Source organism: Corticium candelabrum, chromosome 1, assembly GCF_963422355.1.
Source record: "Corticium candelabrum chromosome 1, ooCorCand1.1, whole genome shotgun sequence".
Classification (NCBI taxonomy): domain Eukaryota; kingdom Metazoa; phylum Porifera; class Homoscleromorpha; order Homosclerophorida; family Plakinidae; genus Corticium; species Corticium candelabrum.
Window position 1 is genome coordinate 14195737 of NC_085085.1, and position 20273 is coordinate 14216009.

Consider the following 20273-nt stretch of genomic DNA (forward strand, 5'->3'; position numbering starts at 1 on the left):
GTTAGGTCTATAGACAACCCAGTCAGCCTAGTCCCTAGTCTTCTGCGAAAGCAAGCAAACGTTGTCACTTTAAAAAAAACACAACTATAACGTCAAAGTTTGATATTGAGGCTCATGAAATGCCAGAATGATTGCTCAGTAAATACTAATGTAAGGTAATGTGAAAATTAGCAATGAATCACTTTTAAAAACTTTCCAATGTATAAGATGGCATTTCAAGAATGCAACCCGTACATCCATGTCTATTGCGTTCAACACTAACAGCCAGACATAGTATTACACTGCACAAGACATTGTTATTCCTGTCCAGCATTTGCCATGTAATTGTCCAGCTCTGCATCCAGAGATGCCTTACTCTTTGACATGTACTGATCTAGCTGAGAATCCAACTCTTCTCTAGACACGTCTTTGCCCTGCCCTCGTCCACGTTGCCCTCTTCCTCTCCCTCGACCTCTACCTCTCATTCCACCTCGACCTCGTACTCCCTGTCCCCTTCCTCTACCCACATTTCTACCCGTATTGAATCCTCCCTGTCCTCGTCCTCGTCCTCGTCCTCGTCCCCTTCCAGATGTGCCTCTTCCTTGATTGCTTCCCCGTGAAACTCTTGTGCGACCCCCTCTATTAGTTCCTCTTAAAATTCGTGTGCCTCTTCCTCTCGTTCCTCCCCTCTCGCTGACAGCTGAGCCTCCACGTCCTCTCAAACGATTGCCAGCACCGCGACCTCGTGCTCTAATACTACCTCCACGTGTTACTTGTAATCCCGGTCGTCTCTGAGATTGAGCAGCAAACCGACCTCCTCGAGATGCACTCTGTGTCTCCTGTCGTTGTCTAACACGCAGCTGGGCGACGCGATCAAACCTTTAATTAGAGAAGAGAGATGTTGATCAACAATCAATCAAACAAGTTTGATGTCTCATACGACCAAACGCCTAGCTAGCCTATCCACTGAAAAGCAGCCTTGCAGACAGCATCTGCATCTGCATGTATGTGTTGTGATCAGAGAGAAAGTAGCGATTTCCACGCTTCGTTTTCCGTCATTTTGAGATTTCGACGATACGAAGTCATGCAAGCGTCACGCGTACGAGCTAGCTTACCGATCGCTGAGTGATATTCTCGTGTTCGTTTTCAGAACGACGCGTCCGGTAGGAGCCAGAGAGGATTCGGACGACGTAACGCGACGATTCATCCTCCAACCGATCAAGAAAGCGCCTTCAAACTGCGCGTGCTCGTAGTCCCGGATAATACTAGTCACGTGGTTATTAGTTTGATTGTCGTGCTATAACAACGCATGCTCATTAGTTTACGTGTAATGTCAAACTTCATGTTCGATCTCATCAAGATTCCTTCTTGTCATGGCTATTCGTGTGGTCAAACACTGTTGGATACATCAGTAGTCTTAGACCGAAGAGTATTGGGAAAACAACATATGGCAGATATGCAGCACAAAAAAGAGCCATATTCTTCGTAGCATGTTTTCCAAAAAATTGTTCCGACAAGACGGCAAACATCACCAATATCATACCCCACGACCAGCACAGACCTGAGGAGTTACAGTCGATATGTGCCATTAGCAATGTCGTCGATCCGTTCAGAAATGATCAGTCATTTACCTGGTGTTCTGATCCATTCTCGCTGGTTAACAAATGCATAGATGGCAAACACATAAAAAGGTGCATACACGACAGGACTAACAAGAGCCAAAGTTCGATACCTGGAAAGCATATACATGTCAACAGAATTAAGTATTAGTTAGTGAGGTTTATGGTCAAGTGATCTAACAACGTCAACACGATTTCAATCAATAAATCATTAATATGTGTATCATTCTGCACACATATGGCATATTATGCATGTACTGCAACACTACACGAATTCTGATTACTGTATATATTATGAGATTACCGGATCCAATTCATATCAAAAAATAGCTTAACTAATTAAAGCATTCCTAAACATTTACTATGACTACAGAATAGAATGTAGAATTGCTACTTCTCTTGAGCCTTACAACAAAGTGTTTGCCGCAGTACAACACAGTAAACAGTAACTATAAACGGTGTAGTATTGATTGAGACTACAACTTGCATACTTGAAAATTTCATTTGCTTTTTTCACATTCTGTTTTCTGAAAAGCTGCACTCAACCAACACGTCTGAAGGCCTCAAAGTGTCATGTGATGGTACTGGGCTGTCAAGGAGTGGTACAATGTCATCAACTTACCTTTACAATGGCTCAGTGCTCAGCATTTGGCATATGCATGATGTGTCACAGCTAGGATGTATAGCACAAAAGTAGCAATGGTGCACAGTTGCACGCTACTGTTGCTGTTGGTGATCCTATACTACTAATGATAAACATCATCTGTATCTGACTGGTATTTGTATGACTACACAAGCTGCTACACATGACAGCCAGTTAAAACCATATCATGACCTGCTCAAATAGTAGCCTCGCCCCAGATGCAGTGTAGATTGCAGTCCTGGATTAGCTGTCATGCATCACCACTACAATCCACACAGAGTCTGGGGTGAGGTTACTGAAATAGTACAAGTTCCACAAATAGTACAACTTGTTCCACAAATAGTACAACGTGTTCCACAAATAGTACAACACCCTCCACCTTAAGACAAAGAAGCATTACAATGACATGTCCTTTTTAATTAATTAATTAAGTTAATTCAAAGAAATTCAATACTTCTAGCAAGAGAGTACTGCGTGGTTTAATTAATTGATGAAACTTTTGTCTTTTGTGCCCTCTGCACTAATTTTTGCATAGAAACAAATCAGTGTACATGTGTACAGTGGCCTTAACTTAATTAATTAACAACACCTCTAAATCTAGATATAGACTAGGTAGGTAAAGCAAATTCAACTGCAGCTGCACACTCTCTGTAAAGTACAACAAACTGTACCCCTTCAATAAATTTGTCGATATCCGTGGAAGCAAAGTGAAAATACAGCTTCAGTTGCTAATTAGTAATAAAATTACTAACAAAATGCATGTATGCCCATGCATATATCGATACCAGAGCGGATTGGCTTTGAGTAGCGAGTCAACTTCGTTACACCAAAAAAAGAACAGCTTTCGAAGCGACTCTGGAGGCCACATACGGTCTAACACGTGTTCCTCAGCCACGTTCTCGTCAGAAGTAGCTTGCAAGAGATCTGTGCAACAGCAACCAATTTAGCTAACCAGTGTTACTAAACTGTCTAATCCAGACACTGTTAGAATTAATTACCTATAGAGATAGCAATCAAAAAGAAAAGTGTAAACACGAGGACAATCAGTAGATCTACGGGACGGGACAGCAACGAACGTCCGGCCATAATGACCTTGGATACCCACAACCTCGCGCACCAAGTGAGAGTGATGAAACTCAGCCATTTTTTTATACAATCATACCTTCAATGAATAGCGTAGAGAGCAACAAACCGCTGTACAACTAATAAGCATACAACATAGACCACCTATGGTACACACACAGCGTGTTAGCTAGAATGCTGGTAGTACGACAGTCCCCAAATACCAAACCTAAAAATTCAATCAACCCTTTTCACTTAGCCCGTCTTTGATCCACACATAATTGCTGTCCACGCACCTAGCGACTCGTATCTTTATCTCTACTTGTCAGTCGCTCAATAAGATCTGCTAGAGGTGCCAGTTCTCTCTTGTCAATCAGGTTAAACTCTTGGACGAAGAATATAAAATGCTTGAACGACGTATTGAGATGAGCCTCTTCGCCCAGAGTGACCACCTGCTCAAAGTGTTGATGGTAGATATGTGCATAAACCCTAAACAGACGCTTCAAGATCACTTTAGCTCCGGCCTGAAAATCTCTTGGAAATGGTATTCCTGTAATAGATACATTCAACAGTCTCATCAATCAACATCGATCAACTACAATAACATTTTGTGAAAAATATTAAGTTAATGGCAGAAATTGAATGAGCCAAGCAGCAAATACCATGTTGAGTTTAAAGACAAGGGTAATCCTAGTTATTTGATTACTACAGCCACAAACATGTGTGTGTGTGTGTGTGTGTGTGTGTGTGTGTGTGTGTTGAATTAGCAACCTCATTATAAGATCATAGTTTGTAATTGGTACTGCTTGATGGTAAGACTCAAAGTACAGTTTCGATGTTAATAAAGATAAAATTGTATTTTGCATAATGCTTTTAATATACCTACTCGATTTGATATCGTAAGCTTCATATCTTGCTACCTACAACTGCAATAGACAACTGGTAGTTGTGACTGCAATGAGTTAATGAAGCAAGAGTATGTCTTAGTCTCTATGCTCTATCGTCCATACTAACACTTGATATCAATAAAGTTAACTTATTTTGGCATTAGATTGTTCCACACTAAGGGAGCATGTTCGATTTGGGTCTTCCAGTTCTACTAAAACCTGGAAGAGGGGCGTGTATACACATGCTCCAGTACATTGTACACTTCTCTGCTGTCCAATGAAATAAATTATGTCATCATCATCCATTGCTCCAGAGTGCAAACAACACATGATATTGCAACTGCACAAGCCTCGTCATTCATAATGCAAGATCCTATACTGACTCGTGAGCATGTGCAAGAGCTACAGCCTCCTCCAAAACTAGAGAGACAATTGATTGTCAGCTTCTACCATTACCTTTCTAACTCTTTCTGCTCATGTTGAAAGAGCTAAATCAAACGCGTCCTAACTCTTACTACTTATGCTGACCTCCTGGAGGCTGTGCAAAAGACAACAGATGAAAGAGGCAGATTTACTGAGTTTCTTTGTGATAGCAACAGTGCAGTTAAGCAGACTGACTACACAAACAGTGCCTCATCTGACTACTCAGATTTTATGGACAACTTTTAAGTGCTTTACTACTTAATTCAACAGTTTCATTACTTCTTTATAAACAATACAAGAGCTGCCAGAGAAGATGAAAATCAACCTGATTCTATAGTACAACGCCTATCACACACCAGAATCCAATCAGAATAAATATCAAAATGTCAAACTTAATTAACAAACATCCTCTTGTTAGTTATACCAGTCAAAATACAACATCATTCCAACCGAATGAAACAGCCCCACACTTCTGTGGGTTTCAAACGACCATGCACAACAAAGTAGGAAGACAAACTTGCCTATTTTTGACGGAAACATGGTCTCATCATCAAGTTGGCTTTGAACCCAACTCATCAGAAAGTCGACGTACTTTGGAGCTGAACATTTGATGGGTTTTTTAATAGACTTGCCGTCAGCCCAGTGATACTCATACCTACACAGACATACAAAACCGTCAACTTCCGGGTGCAGCATTTTGCTGACCCGCAAGGACTCACTTTGGCCCTGCCGACATGATAGGACAGCTTTCCTGTGTGCAGTAGTCCGTTAGCGTACCAAACAGCATGTTAATCTGGTTGAAGAAATCTACAGCTAGAAACAAGAAAGAGAAAGTTGCAGCTTAGATTTCCTCCCACAACAAACAGACATTTGTGGGTAGATAGATCACCGCAATACCAATCATTAGACCGTGACATCATAACCTTGATAAAACTTACTATTGACGGCTATCCATTCGTTGAGATCCTCGCCCTCCGGCAGTTGAACGGCAAGTCTCAAGTTGCCGCTGCCTAAAGTGGCAGCGGCGTATTTCATAAGGTCGTGCTGATGAGTGCCCTCGGGAATGTTCTTCTTCGGCTTGAACGTTTTCGACGATTTGGCACCACTGAACAGAGATAGCGACAAACAAACATATGAGAACGATTGCTCGCTCTATAGCTCGTCTACGGTTTCTCTTACAACAAGAAACTCATTGTGACCGTTCTTATTCACCCTACTCGTCTTTGCCCATCACATACAAGCACGAAAGGACACAATAAAACGCAGGCGATCACAGTCGATTGAAAGCAATCAGACCACTCTGATCTCGTAGCGCACGGTAGGCACGTGGTAAACGCCCATGCAGTGTAGACGCGCGTTACTTCGTCCACGTGGGTGATTAGAGTCTAACTGCTGTACAGATGAGTTCGAAGCCTGAAATCCTTACGTCTAACGACACGTTTCTTTTCACGTCCGAGTCGGTCGGTGAAGGTCACCCGGGTGAGCAAACATGCGATTCATCTCTTGTTCGCTTCTCACTCGATTGCACGTGTTCTTGACGTGCAGACAAGCTGTGCGACCAAGTGTCTGATGCAGTGCTAGACGAGTGCCTGAGGCAAGACCCCAACTCAAAAGTTGCCTGCGGTATGTGCCTGATACGCTGTACTTTGTACTGTACGGTTGTGCAGAGTATGATGGTATCGATGTAGTCAGGTCAGAGGTCAATTGTAGAGTTGGTATCTAGTAATAAATAAATAAATTAATGTTAAATGCAGGCTACTTTTGCTTCAAAGTGTTCTAGAAGTGTTAGACGACTCTGAATGTGTATTAGCTATTTTGTAGTCTACATGCTAATATTTGCAGATTCAGAGACAATTTGCGAGTATTATGATTGTCAGTTCTTGGAAATTAATTAAAGTTCTCCATGCAATGAAGACATTATGGCCATTAGTTTCATTTCTGTATTCCTTGTTATAGAGAACATTGTGCGTAATAGAAAAATCACAGAGAAAGCTGAAGAGCTGAAAATACTAATGTTCATTGTGAAGCCATATGATAGCGTTGGTAGGTCAGGATTGGTATGTCAGGGAGGGCTGTGCCATGAGTCACCCCACAGGAATCAGCTCCTAAGGAAACCTATGAGTTAAATGTTTCTGCTGCTTCACACACAAGGTTATTCCATTCAGGATAGAAGCAAATGCTATTGGGCTAAATGTATCACTAGACCCTAGCACTAATCTATGTCTAGTAGGACTAAGACTCTATTACCAAGGCTATATGGTAAAATGGTTTGTAATTATGATAAATGTACTAGTCATGGTGTTCCAGTGTACCCATACTACACTAAGGTAGTCGCCACTTAGAGGGCTGTGACATTCACTAGTTTTTACTGTATTATAGCTGTTAATGTTTTGTTTATAGAAACGGCTACAAAGACTGGCATGATTATGCTTTTGGGTGAAATAACAACACGAGGCAATATTGACTACCAGAAAATTGTAAGGGACACTGTCAAGGAGATTGGATTTGATGATTCTGCCAAAGGTTGACTGTTGTACAGTTTATTGTTTTACGTCAACAAATAATTTCGTTGTAGGATTTGACTATAAAACGTGCAATGTCTTGGTGGCTATTGAACAGCAGAGTCCTGAGATTGCAACTGCAGTGCATCAGGGAAAAGACACGGAGGACGTTGGGGCTGGAGACCAGGTTAACGAATAGGCAGAGTTGTAATACACACTGATGATATGCTGCATTAGCTATGATATGCCATGGCATGTTTATCAGAACACCATACTCTAGTACATTTACCTGCTCCCTCAGGCTTGGGCAAGTACACTGTTATGTACATTGTTATAGAGTACATTTAACGAGGATCTATTATAGGATCTCAATTGTTGTTCGCTTACCGAACACATCGCACACATCTTAAATACTCTGACATAGCTGGTCTACATAAAGTTCCTTTTCACTGTTGTTTTAGGGTTTAATGTTTGGATATGCTACTGATGAGACAGAAGACTACATGCCACTGACTGTCATTCTTGCTCACAAGCTGAACCAGCAGATGGGTATATTGAGGAGGAATGGGAAACTCAAATGGCTGCGACCAGACTCCAAGACACAGGCTAGTTTGACTAATTGGTACATTTCTATTAAAAATATTTGAAATCTGTTATGTAAATCCTGCAGGTCACTGTTCAATATAAGATGGACAGTGGAGCTGTTGTGCCCATGCGAGTTCACACTGTTGTTATATCAGTTCAGCATACCCCTGATGTGACATCAGAACAGATGGACAAAGATCTAAGAGAACATGTCATCAAGGTAAGTGGTTGTTTAGGTTAATTAAGAAATCACATAAAATATCCACTATAGTTTTCAGCAGTGCCGAACACACTAGGTTCTTATGGCCAGCTGTATTTATGTGTGTGTCCATCTTATGCCATGTCCACACTAGCAACTTCAGAACTGAGCTAGACCAGGTAAATTTTCTTCATTTTCTTTGCCCAAGCAAATTAATACGAATTCCTGTCCATAGCAGTAACTTCGGATAGCCTAAATCTCAGATAGCCTGTTCCTAGTATGTATGAAGAAATCATGCATAGCAGATGCAACTATTTTGACTTTCCTGTTGGACATCGTCACTTCGAAGATGTTGCTGCCACTGCACGGAACAGGCATGTAGTGAACATGGCAGCTATTTGACACGCATACATACGCAAATGAAGGCAGCTGTGTTCTCAAAGATATGGGTATACTAAAAATCTCTTGCTTTTATCCATGTCGCTGGTAATGAACGACACTCCATGTGTACCATCCGAGGTCAGGAATGGGCACTTCAGATTTGGTGGAGATCCTGTGTGCCATTCTAGAAAAATTTGAGTGTGAGAAGAGGCAGGTTCGATTGGCAAGATATCGTCCCAAGTAAACTGTAGTACACCTTCACTGTCAACAACTGTGAGTTCGATGCTTGTGAGCAAAATTTGGTGGAGCTGCAACTTGATGTTTTGCAGATATGCTTTATACACAGGCACACACACGCGTGCACACACACACACACACACACACACACACACACACACACACACACACACAGCTCTCCTTTATATCTATACATACTAAAAAGGTGGGTCACATGAAAGTTGTATTAAGCAGAATATCATGTCGCAAAGGGCTTGAGTATTTTGTTTCGGTGACATCTGCAGCTTCTGTTAATCTTATCTTGCATTCTGTGTTTTTTATAGCCTGTGATACCTGCCAAGTACCTTGACAACAAAACTGTCTATCATCTCCAACCATCAGGAAGTTTTGTTATAGGAGGACCTCAGGTACTGCTATGCCTTACAATTGATGCTTACATTGATCTATTTGTTTGCTTTCGGTAGGGAGATGCTGGTGTGACGGGTAGGAAGATTATTGTTGATACATACGGTGGATGGGGAGCTCACGGTGGAGGAGCATTTTCAGGAAAAGACCCAACAAAGGTAAATACAACGTGATTTTATTAGTGTAACAGCAACCCTTAGTCTGAATAGGATTTACGATGGAAATGATGCAATTGTACAAAACCATAATTGGCACCTCCAAACCGGCTTCTTGCCATTTCTGATTACCTAGCCTGGTGTCAACAGTAGCTGCCCAGGTATTACTACATAGGACCTTAAAACTCAGTTGAGCTATTAGACTTATAAGTCAGTTGTTGAACAGCAAGAATAGGAGATTAAAATTGTCGCGTACTAATTATAGTTATGACGTTGATTAGAAACTTTGACACAAAATTTAGAGTCACTAATTGTACACCACTGTTGCAGCAGCTGTACATACAACTTCTACAAGTAGAAAGAAACAAGAATATTACTAGCAGTGTCATTATTCAGTGTCATTATTCAATGTCCACATTACTACAGTAACATCATGATTTTAGGTCGATCGATCAGCTGCGTATGCTGCTCGTTGGGTAGCAAAGTCTCTCGTAGCTGCTGGACTGGCAAGGAGAATCCTAGTTCAGGTGGAGATTACTTAATTAGAAAGTTACAATCATTGTGTTTACAATTGGTTTTATGTCAGGTTTCATATGCTATTGGTGTAGCCGAGCCTCTTTCCATTCACGTGGATTCTTATGGCACTGGAAAGAAGACTGACAGTGAATTGCTTGAGATCATTAGAAAAAATTTTGATCTCCGTCCTGGTGTTATTGTTAGGTGAGACAGTAAGCCACACAACACAACACAAACAATGCGTATCCATACAATTGTGCTCAAACACTTGTTCATGTGCTCATTGCTTTGTTGACATCAGGGACCTGAAGCTGAAGACCCCAATATACCAGGATACTGGCTGCTTTGGTCATTTTGGACGAGACAAATTTTCATGGGAGAAGCCGAAGAAACTGTTCTTTTAGTTATAAGTGATGAAGTTCTAGTATTTATGACTATTGGTATGAGCTCTTATAGCTAGAATGGAACTGTCCATCATGTATTCTAGAGATGAGTTCTTATGTTCTCACCGTTGTGGCCACTTTTCCTGTACACTGGTGTTTATGTTATAGTTGAAGCAAACATAGAAAACTTGTTAAGTGCAGTGACTTACAACATTCAAATAACCATTCACCACTACAGTCTAGATATCAATATCTGGTCTAGTCAGAACACTCATGCAGCACTTTGGTATGTGCAGATTCGGGGACTGTTCGATTGGGCTCTTCCACAAGAGGCACCATCCAACTTCTACAGTGAGCCAACTCTGTTGCTGGTTAGAAGAGCACACCCCTCTTCCAACCTCTTCCAGCTCTGTGCTGAAAGAAGTTTGGAAGAGGGGCATGCTCTTCCAGCTGAAAGAGCCCAAAATCGAACGGTGACCTAGGTCATGCTGCAAATATAAATAGAATCGTATTGCCACTTATTTTATACTAGATACATGACCCGTCCTTCGTACGGGCAGAGTACTGTAGTGTTATGATGGAAGACTCAGTTTGAGCGTGTGTAGACAAGTCATGTGCAATTTTTGGTAGAAATCGACACACTCCCTGTGAGGATTCAGTTCAAATGACTGGTGTGGGCATGTGTGTTTGAATAAACTGGAATGTGCTAATTTGTTAATATCCCGTTGAAGACATGAAAACTTAACCAAGTGTCATATTCCCAGAAACTTGCAGCAACTTTCCCGTTCAGAGATCTATATCTGAGCAACAGGAACTTGAAAGTCACATGTAGTTTCTTACTCACCCATAGGATACATGCAGTAGCTTGACATGCAGGGGGAGGCAGGCATGATTTAGTGCACTGTTTGCTCTCTGTTTGTGATGTGTTCACACTCCCAGTTTAGCGTTCGGTGCAGGAAACGTGTAGGTTGGATTCAGTGCAAATGCAGTCACACGTCTCTTCAGTGAGTCTTCTCGGAGGCATTTCAACAGTCCCATTGGATGTTATCACTTTGAAGACGTTGCTGCCGTTGCAGGAAACAGGCGTATCGAATGTGGTAGGTATTCGGCGAGTGTACTCGGAAAAACCAAAGGTAGGCGTATTTCTAAATACCCAGATATCCTACACAAAACTATGTTGTCATTTTTGACGTTGCCGGTAATAAACGACACGCTCCGTGCATACTGTCCGAGGTCAGCTTAATTTGGTGGAGGTCCAATGAGCCGTTGCAGAGTAATTCGCTTGTGAGTGGAGGCGTGTCCTCCTTTAGACGCACTGACTATTACTAAGTGGACCTCTACGTCTTTGCTCTGGACGTAGTTTGATGTTATCCAATGCGCGCGAGTAGAGGCGGGTTCTCCTGGGATATTTTAGAATATACTCAGCAAGTTTCCAACCTATACCTACGCACTAAACAATATTTCTTTTCGGAACTCTTATCTTTTTGCTTTGAATGTAGTTTGATGTTTAAGATAAACAAATCAACAACAGCTTGCTCAAATAACGCAGTCTGATGGGACTGCTGGATAGCTATAGCATTGTGACGTAACAATGGCATGTGAACAAACAATGGATATTGAAAGTGAGCATTGCACTCTTAGTTAGTAGAAAACAAAACTACGCCATGAGATTGAGTTCACGTAACAAAACTTTCTTCAAATTGAGTCTATCAGGGGCATTCATTTTCCTTCTTGAACGACGAACAGCACTATCATGTAGTTGTACAATGCACCCCCAAAAGGGAACCCGACTGAAAAAGCTGGAAGACGATGCCACCCTGCCCATGTTCTTACCCATGTCAAGTTACGCCTGTACCCCAAATTTTAGCCTCGTGGGTGATCCGGTCTAGACGGCTATCAAACTTATACATATATATATATATATATATATATATATATATATATATATATATATATATATATATATATATACAAACACCACCGATTTTATATAGTAGTACTAGATACATGACCGGTCCTTCGTACGGGCAGAGTACAGTAGCGTTATGATGGAAGACTCAGTTTGAGCGTGTGTAGACACGTCATGTGCAATCTTTTTGGTAGAAATCGACACATTCCCTGTGTGGATTCAGTTCAAATGACTGGTGTGGGCGTCTGTTCGAATAAACTGGAATGTGCTAATTAGTTAATCCCGTTGAAGACAAATGAAAACTTAACCGAGTGTCCCATTCCGAGAAATTTGCAGCGACTTTTCCGTTTAAAGATATATATCTGGGCAACAGAAACTTGAAAGTCACATACAGTTTCTTACTCACCTATAGGATACATGCAGTAGCTTGACATGCAGGCATGCATGATTTAGCGCATCGTTTGCTCTCCGTTTTCAATGTTTTCACAATCCTAGTGTAACGCTCGGTGCAGGAAACATGTAGGTTGGATTCAGTGCAAATGCAGTCACACATCTCTTCAGTAAGTCTTCTCTGAGCCATTTCAACAGTCTCACTGGATGTTATCACTTCAAAGACGTTGCTGCCGTTGCAGGAAACAGGCATATCGAATGTGGCAGGTATTCGGCAAACATACTAAAAAACCGAAGGTAGGCGTATTTCTACATACCCAGATATCCTAAACAAAAATATCTTGTCGTTTTTGACGTTGCCGGTAATAAACGACACGCTCCGTGCATACTGTCCAAGGTCAGCTTAATTTTGGTGGAGGCCCAATGAACCGTTGCAGAGTAACTCACTTGCGAGTGGATGCGAGTCCTCCTGCATGGGACACTTTAAAATATACTCAGCACGTTTCCAATCTATACGCACTGACTATTACTAAAGTGAACCTCTACGTCTTTGCTCTGAACGTAGTTTGATGTTATCCAATGCACGCGAGTAGAGGCGGGTCCCCCTTGGATATTAAATAATATACTCAGCACGTTTCCAACCTACCTACGCACTGAACAATATTTCTTTCGGAACTCAGTCTTTTTGCTCTGGATGTAGTTCTACAGCTTGCTCAGATAACGCAGTCTGATGGGACAGCTGGATAGCTATAGCATTGTGACGTAACAATGGCATGTGAACAAACAATGGATATTGAAAGTGAGCATTGCACTCTTAGTTATGAGAAAACAAAACTACCCTATGAGATTGAGTTCAAGTAACGGAATTTCCTTCAAATTGAGTCTATCAGGAGCATTCAGTTTCCTTCTTGAACGATGAACAGCATTATATCGTTCTACAATGCACCCCCAAAAGGGAACCCGACTGAAAAAGCTGGAAAACCGACGCCACCCTGCCCATGTTCTTACCCATGCCGGTTATGCCTGTACCCCAAATTTTAGCCTTGTGGGTGATCTGGTCTAGCCGGCTATCAAACTTATCAAACTTATATATATATGTGTATTATATATATACAAACACCATCAATTTTATATAGTAGTATAGATGGAGAGCAAACATAAGCAATTGTGTGCGCCGCGATCTCAACCCTTTCTTAGCATTGCTTATTTACTCCTCCTTCACTCAAGGTAAAATTAATGACATGATAGAATTATGACAAATAATTGATTTAGTAGTAGAGTAGTCCCTGTGTTGGACTGGGACTTGGGAGTGCATGTGATCAATACTGATTAGATGCAATAGCTCATTGAAAGGCGCTAAGAAACTGAAACTTGGCTTAACTATAACTATTTACTTCTGCAACTCTGTACAGCTACACTACTTACCTCAAAGCTGCAATACAGTTCTATTCACTTGCTCTGCACAGGAGTTTGACTCACAATGTGGTCTATAAGACCAAACACTGCAGCTTCATCAGCAGACATAAACTTGTCTCTTTCCATAGCTGCTTCTACAACACAAACATATCAGCCACATCAGGTGTGCCTAACAAATGCAACTACAACTGCCATCACTGTAGCCTTCATGCTTTGAAGCTGGAACTGTGTGCTCTAATTTACAGTTATTAAACAAACATATTGTATAGCACAAATTGCTATTAAAATTTCAAATTTGTCTGAACTGCAATTGCAGATGCTACACATACTTATGTGCACATTGTTGAACTCTAACTGCAATAGCAGATGCTACACATAGTCATGTGCACGTTGTTGAATTCTAAGGTATTGAATAATGATAATGCAGTGTGTATTGTGTACCTATAGTATTTGCATCCTGTCCAGTGTGTTTCTCATAGATCTTGTTGAGTGACTTTTTTAGTCTGATGATTTCCTCAGCATGAATCTGGATGTCAGTCGCTGGACCCTACTAATTCAGTAATATTAAGTCACATGACTTCAATGTAAAACTAACGTTTTGACTTTGCCTCAGCATAGCCTGATGGCTGGTGTACCATAATGCGTGAATGTGGCAAAGAGTACCGAAGACCTGCACCACCCGCAGACAATAAAAGTGAGCCCATACTGCAAGCTTGACCGATACACCAAGTTGATACAGGAGACTGGAGATACTACAAAGTCACATCATTGGGTAGTAGCTGTCCATGTAATCACACACACACACACACACACACACACACACACACACACACACACACACACACACACACACACACACACACACACACACACACACACACACACACACACACACACACACACACACAATTTTTTATCATAGCAAAATCTCTGTATTACTTGCATCGTATCATAGATAGCTAACCCAGCTGTTACTGACCCACCTGCGACAACAAAACTTTGCAAGTATAAATCATAGTTAACAATTTGCTAACAACATGCCTGGGCTATTGATGTACATGTGTATAGGAGACTTGGCCGATTCAGACTGGAGGAACAAGAGCTGAGCAACAATTGCACTTGACACGGCATCTGTTACCTACAGACAGCTTTTGTGTAAATACACTGTAAGCTTATAATTGAGTCTAACCTTAGGCCAAACCTTTGCAAGATAGAACTATTACCTACAGACAGCTATTATGTAAATAAGCTTAGATAATAAGCTTAGAGTTAACAATAGGTCAAAGTCTTGCAAGAAGAACCTGACAGTACTTAATTAATTAACATTGACCTCTGCATTAATCAATCCATCAGTCTGTCTTCCAGCATCACCCCCCCCCCCACAATGCAACAATGTACACAACAACAGAAGCAGTCACTTCCAGCCAAGACAGTTAAAGTTGCCTTTGCTGTTTTGAGTATGTACTAGTTTCCAAAATGTTAAGTATGCATACAGATACCTTCAGGTGTGTCTGCATGCACCTGTTAGAAATCCTACAAACACATACCACATTTATGCCACTAGTGTCCCATGCTCTAATTGTGCCCCATGCTCTAATTATGCCACATGCTCCCATTCTGCCGCAGCCCTAAGTTCCAATTCCACCCTCATGCTCCAATTGTGCCCCATGCTCAAATTATGGGAAGCCCCATGCTCGATTAATGCATCACTAAGGTAGTATTCAAACTCGCAATCAATTGGTTCTAACCCAGATAGAACCACTAGGGTTAGAACAACTATAGGGTTAGAACAACTGACTGACGATGAAGATTCACCAAAAATACAACTCGAGTCAAAGCGAAAGTATCTAGGATACATAAGACTGTAAGATTAGATTAGGGTAGTTTGTTCATTTTGTTTGCGTAGTGTGTTGGTATATGTAAACAAACAATGGAACTGTGCTTGTAAAATGAAAACGCCCCATGCTGGGAAAGACTTAACACATGGGTCAAAGTACATTCCAAGAAGGACTTACATCGGTATTCCAATCAACTGTTCGTGTAACTCTAATAATCACTTGACCAAATAAAAGTTTGTATCTTTTCCTGAATAAAACAAAGTCTCTATGGACCCCAGGAATGTCCGATGATAAATGTGCACTTACCAAAGGCAATGCCCTCACACAAATCTATAAACATTTTCACTAGAAAGCTTTTGGCACTATCACTAAAAAGCCACTTCCCTATCAATTAATTTAACCCAATGCCATGCATATAAGTATCACGTGGATACTCCACACTGTTTGGTAAGAAATCATACATGTATGTAACTAATCAAACAAAAATAATAACAATGATAACATCAATTAATTAAAAATAATAATGGGTGCTCATTACATTCCCACTTGTGCGAGCGAGCATGTACTATACAGCTGCAGAGTGAAATTTTAAAACAATGTCTAGAATACGTTGTTCTATACAATAGCTGTATTCAGTAAAAGAGAGCTGCTGCTAGACACCGTAGTAACTTGCAGACACATTGATTCGGGCAGCATTTACATAGTCAAAGCGGCAAAAAGCCAAACACGACTGTTGCATATACTTTACACATGCGCATGCACGTGCCTATCTATGTACATTAGGATACTGAGGAAAATTTGGAAGATACGTGTTGCCTTGCGGTGGTGTCTCGTTTTCTTTTAGTAATAGTTACAAAGGCTCGACAATGAGATTTCATTGCGATCCATGTGTGAAGTAATAAACACACCTATTTATATAATACTCATTCACATATACAGCTCACAACTGTCGAAAGCTGCCACAAAACTGATCTATCTAGATAATTAATGTGTGAAGTACCATGAGTTTAACCTTGATCAATATTACACTCAGTAGATTTAGACATCGCACAGGTAGATTAGCTACCTAGTGCAGAATGCACTCAATGGACAGCAAATCAGTTTTGTTCGAAACAGCTTCGTACAATTAATAAACCCTTTACTGTCGTAAGTGACTTGTTTTCTTCAATTTTTTTGAACTGTGTACTTTGCGCGCTTTCTTCAGTCAATGGTGTCTAGCGATGACGTCACATAAAGTGTCAAGCTAACGGAGAAGCGCCTAGCCAACAGTGTAGACTTGTAAACTGTTTCTTCAATTCACTCGTGGGGTGGGTATACGTAACTAGGAGTGGTGTACAACGCACAATAAAACGTGCATGCTTAACAGTAAGTAAGCAATGTTTCCATGGCGATGTTAGCAGTTGCTAACTTTCATTACATTAGCTAATTATTATTAGCTAAGAACAGCATTAACTGTCACAGAAACAGTTATTACAGCAACTCAGACGCTATATAAGTTAATTAAAACATTGCTTACGCCTAATTCAATCTTGTTGCCATAGCAATAATCCCAGAGTGACGTCACATAACGTGAAGTGTCAATTGTTTACACCCATTGAGGAAAACAAACAATTATTCAAAATGATCAATTGGTAACAGCTGTCCCCTGGGTGTAGGGGTGGTGAAACGCAGTCACACAAGTGAGCATAGTTTCCATAGAAACATCTCTAGTGATGACGTTACATGACGTAAACTATTGTATGTTTACTTTCTTCAAAACTAGCAAAGAACGATTCAAATTTTTCAATTCCTAAACGATTCCCTCGGAGTAGGGGAGGTAGCGCATGGACGGACGGACGGACGTACGCACGGACGGACATACGCACGAACGGACACTCAGAGTACCCCTTTGACGCATTAGAGAAAACTCGCTCGCTCGCAAATTAATTGAATTTCAAACTTTACGCATGCGTACGACAAGTGTGGACAAAATTACAGTAATACTTACTGGTCCCATCAAACATATAATTCTATCCTTTAGCAAACGGGAGTAGATGTCGTATACACGCTCTCCACGTCCCTACACAAATCAAATAAGTCAAATTCTGTAGAACTCTACGTGCGTCGTTCTCAAATCAAATGTTTGTTCACCGTCTGCTCGATAACTATAGGTACGTAAGACAAACATCTCTGTGCAGTGTGTTTGAAAACACTACGGCAGTAACGAGAACAAAGAACTCGAACCATAATTCAATAATGTACACTACAGCGCACGCTAACACCAGCCTCGGTTTCCATACACAGCAGCGCCCAGACTGTCAAACTCAGGTGCAATAAACACAATAATCGTAAAATCAAAATCAATCAATGCTTTGTGCCATTCAACGCAAATCAGCGGTCCTAAACATTTATTCTACTGCAAGACAACGAAAGAACCACCGTTATTGCCCAATGCATGTGGTCACAATCAGTCATATCCTTGTTGACCATCACACCCACTGTATTTGCATTATTCCTCCCTCACGTCCACTTCCTCTGCATTGTCTTTTATTTTGGCATCCTCTCCATCAGCAACATCTTTTTTTGTTTCAACAATTGTATATGCACCAGCTGTAGCCTTGTCAACTGCCACACCCAGTCTATTTGTAATATTGTTTAGCATTTCATTTTCTTCAGGTGCAGCATTATCTGGTTCTGTGGGGCCCACATCATCTGCATCACCTTTCCTTGCCACATCCACTTCATTTGCATCATCTGACTTGGTGTCAACAGTCACACCTACCTCATCTGCTGTACCTGCCACAGTGATGACATCTGCATGATCTGTGTCATTGCAAACTGCAACGTTGCCATCATCAGAATTACCATTCTGAGCACTCGACAGCACTCGTACAATTGAAGTCCCGGGCTTGTTGGCAAAATCCTTTTTTTCGTCTTGTGTGTCTGGACTTTTTGATCGCGATTTTCGCTTTTCGAGCCACTTGCTATCGGGTGAAAACACCTTTGGAAAGGCACCAGGGCCGCGATGGCTTACAAGCGGAAAATCCTTGGGGCCGATAAGTTTGGCGAGGCCTGGAGACATCTTCACTTCAAACTTGGGTCGTTCTGGTCTTTCGCCTCTCGCAAGTGCCTGCTTGTATAGCTCCTCCATCTTTTGCCTCTCTTCTTCTGCTTTCTCGTATTTTTCTCGTTCAAGCTGTAGTAGTTGCATGAACTCTTCATTTTGTTTCTGCATCTCAAGAAGTCTTTGCTGCTCAAATTCCATTTGCCTCTGCTGCTCTTCATGCAATGTTTGTATTTCGTGCCTTCGACGAACTTCTTCTTCCAACTGTTCCTCTTTACTCTAAAACACAATGCAATCATTCATGAAACAATGAAAGAAATTGTATATCTAGCACCAGTTTCTCATTTTCTTCCTGCAGTTTCTGCAAACGTTCTTTGTCTAATTCTTCAAGATACCTTCGCTGTTTATCCTCTGCTTCTCTTCGTCGTTGCATCTCTTCTTGAAGCCACTGTTGTTCGAATAGTTTTTGTTGTTCAGCCTCTTCCCTTGCCAGCCTTAACTCCTCCAATTGCTTCTTCTGTTCTTCGTTCTCTTGTCGTTGTTGTTCTAGAGTGCGTCGTCTCATATCTTTCTCGTGAAGTCTTTCCAATCGTTCATGATGAAAAGGAGCAACATCTTCGGGATCTCTTTCGATGACGTGTTTAATAGCTCCAATCCACTCCATTTTTGAACGCTGATCAGATGCACATAATTCATATTTTGTCCCATTAGCTCCATCAGTCACAAGTATTCTGAACTTGTAGTTAGTTTTCTCTGCTATTGCTTCTACTTGGGATCTCGAGGTAATATGAACTGCTCCTTTCTCTTCCATGTTATCACGAGACTTGTAGTATATCAAGAAATGAGGCTCGAGAACAAACCAACGTTCCTTCCAAGTGTGTCTCTTGTGTCCTTTCTTCTTCAAGTATCCTTTCTTCACAACGTCCCTCACCACCTCATCATACACATCGATCAACACTTCTCGATAAACGTTCGGCTCCACATCAGTAAGACACTCTTCGAAAAAACGAAGAAACGTCCAAAACGTGATGGTTGGTCTGTCGTGATCGTACTCGTCAAGCTTCTTCCTGTCAAACGTCTTTGCAACAGCACGCGCAAATTGACCAATAATGCGACTCGTTTCGTCTCCGTCCAACTTCAACGTCTGATCATTGTTGAGTTTGCTAAATATCATCCACACTTTGTACGCTTCATCGTTTGACAGAATGCTGCGAACGAAACCTCGCGAGGTGATGTGCCAGCACAGACGTCGCAACTGCTCGACGTCAAACAAGCTGTCCTCGCTCAGAAACTTGGACTGCAAAAAATCGAGGAACTGCGCGAACGTAAGAGACTCGGACTCCGGCACGTGCTCTAAAAGTAGTTTCTCGTTGAAGCGACGGTCGAGCAGAGATGAGATGTTCAAGCAAATGACAGACAACTTCGACTTCGGCACAGCGTCCTTCGTCAAAGAATCGACGGGAGAGAAGTTTCCCAGTTGCAAGAAGGCGTGGTGAAGACAGTTGATCTCGACGTAGCGAAACAGACTCATACCTCTGACCTTAGGTCTAGGACCAAGATGTCACCTAATGTGAGATGTCCCGGATAATTATTAAAATAAATAATTTGAACAACCGGCTAGAAGCGCTTGCGAATAATTTGCATTTCTGTGGAATGAGCAAACCGCCTCCGCATGGCAACGTGAATGTACGCCTCCGACGTG

At 41.4% G+C, this 20273-nt stretch overlaps 6 protein-coding genes across 8 annotated transcripts; 1 reads left to right on the top strand and 5 right to left on the bottom strand.

Moving 5' to 3' along the window:
- Nucleotides 1-75: 75 nt before the first annotated feature.
- Nucleotides 76-1239, bottom strand: LOC134186173 (chromatin target of PRMT1 protein-like). Its single transcript, XM_062654095.1, has 2 exons — nt 1095-1239; nt 76-858 (listed from the first exon to the last, which is right to left on the bottom strand). Exons 1-2 carry the CDS (start codon nt 1184-1186, stop codon nt 297-299), a joined length of 654 nt encoding a protein of 217 aa, XP_062510079.1. The 5' UTR covers nt 1187-1239; the 3' UTR covers nt 76-296.
- Nucleotides 1228-3363, bottom strand: LOC134186184 (sigma intracellular receptor 2-like). Its single transcript, XM_062654105.1, has 4 exons — nt 3240-3363; nt 3027-3165; nt 1611-1711; nt 1228-1540 (listed from the first exon to the last, which is right to left on the bottom strand). The coding sequence occupies exons 1-4, from the start codon at nt 3325-3327 to the stop codon at nt 1335-1337; spliced, it is 534 nt and encodes a 177-aa protein (XP_062510089.1). The 5' UTR covers nt 3328-3363; the 3' UTR covers nt 1228-1334.
- LOC134186140 (MOB kinase activator 1B) lies at nt 3363-6104 on the bottom strand. Of its 2 annotated transcripts, XM_062654066.1 has the most exons (6): nt 5793-6104; nt 5552-5718; nt 5333-5426; nt 5135-5268; nt 3600-3853; nt 3363-3532 (listed from the first exon to the last, which is right to left on the bottom strand). In XM_062654066.1, exons 1-5 carry the CDS (start codon nt 5804-5806, stop codon nt 3600-3602), a joined length of 663 nt encoding a protein of 220 aa, XP_062510050.1. In that variant the 5' UTR covers nt 5807-6104; the 3' UTR covers nt 3363-3532. The 2 variants fall into 2 exon arrangements, with proteins under 2 accessions (XP_062510050.1, XP_062510044.1); XM_062654060.1 differs by having other exon boundaries at nt 3363-3853; nt 5793-6103.
- On the top strand, nt 5966-10170 carry LOC134186128 (S-adenosylmethionine synthase-like). The gene is made up of 11 exons (XM_062654050.1): nt 5966-6092; nt 6159-6236; nt 7014-7136; nt 7189-7301; nt 7576-7719; nt 7785-7919; nt 8840-8923; nt 8981-9079; nt 9520-9603; nt 9663-9796; nt 9894-10170. Exons 1-11 carry the CDS (start codon nt 6014-6016, stop codon nt 9994-9996), a joined length of 1176 nt encoding a protein of 391 aa, XP_062510034.1. The 5' UTR covers nt 5966-6013; the 3' UTR covers nt 9997-10170.
- Nucleotides 6234-17788, bottom strand: LOC134186157 (ATP-dependent Clp protease proteolytic subunit-like). Of its 2 annotated transcripts, XM_062654084.1 has the most exons (8): nt 17659-17788; nt 17516-17587; nt 14732-14828; nt 14630-14673; nt 14299-14442; nt 14132-14237; nt 13700-13824; nt 6234-6332 (listed from the first exon to the last, which is right to left on the bottom strand). In XM_062654084.1, exons 1-7 carry the CDS (start codon nt 17752-17754, stop codon nt 13724-13726), a joined length of 660 nt encoding a protein of 219 aa, XP_062510068.1. In that variant the 5' UTR covers nt 17755-17788; the 3' UTR covers nt 6234-6332; nt 13700-13723. The 2 variants fall into 2 exon arrangements, with proteins under 2 accessions (XP_062510068.1, XP_062510061.1); XM_062654077.1 differs by lacking the exon at nt 6234-6332 and having other exon boundaries at nt 13457-13824.
- Nucleotides 17789-17836: 48 nt separating this feature from the next.
- Nucleotides 17837-20240, bottom strand: LOC134186117 (switch-associated protein 70-like). Its single transcript, XM_062654040.1, has 2 exons — nt 18906-20240; nt 17837-18850 (listed from the first exon to the last, which is right to left on the bottom strand). The coding sequence occupies exons 1-2, from the start codon at nt 20100-20102 to the stop codon at nt 18017-18019; spliced, it is 2031 nt and encodes a 676-aa protein (XP_062510024.1). The 5' UTR covers nt 20103-20240; the 3' UTR covers nt 17837-18016.
- Nucleotides 20241-20273: the final 33 nt, after the last annotated feature.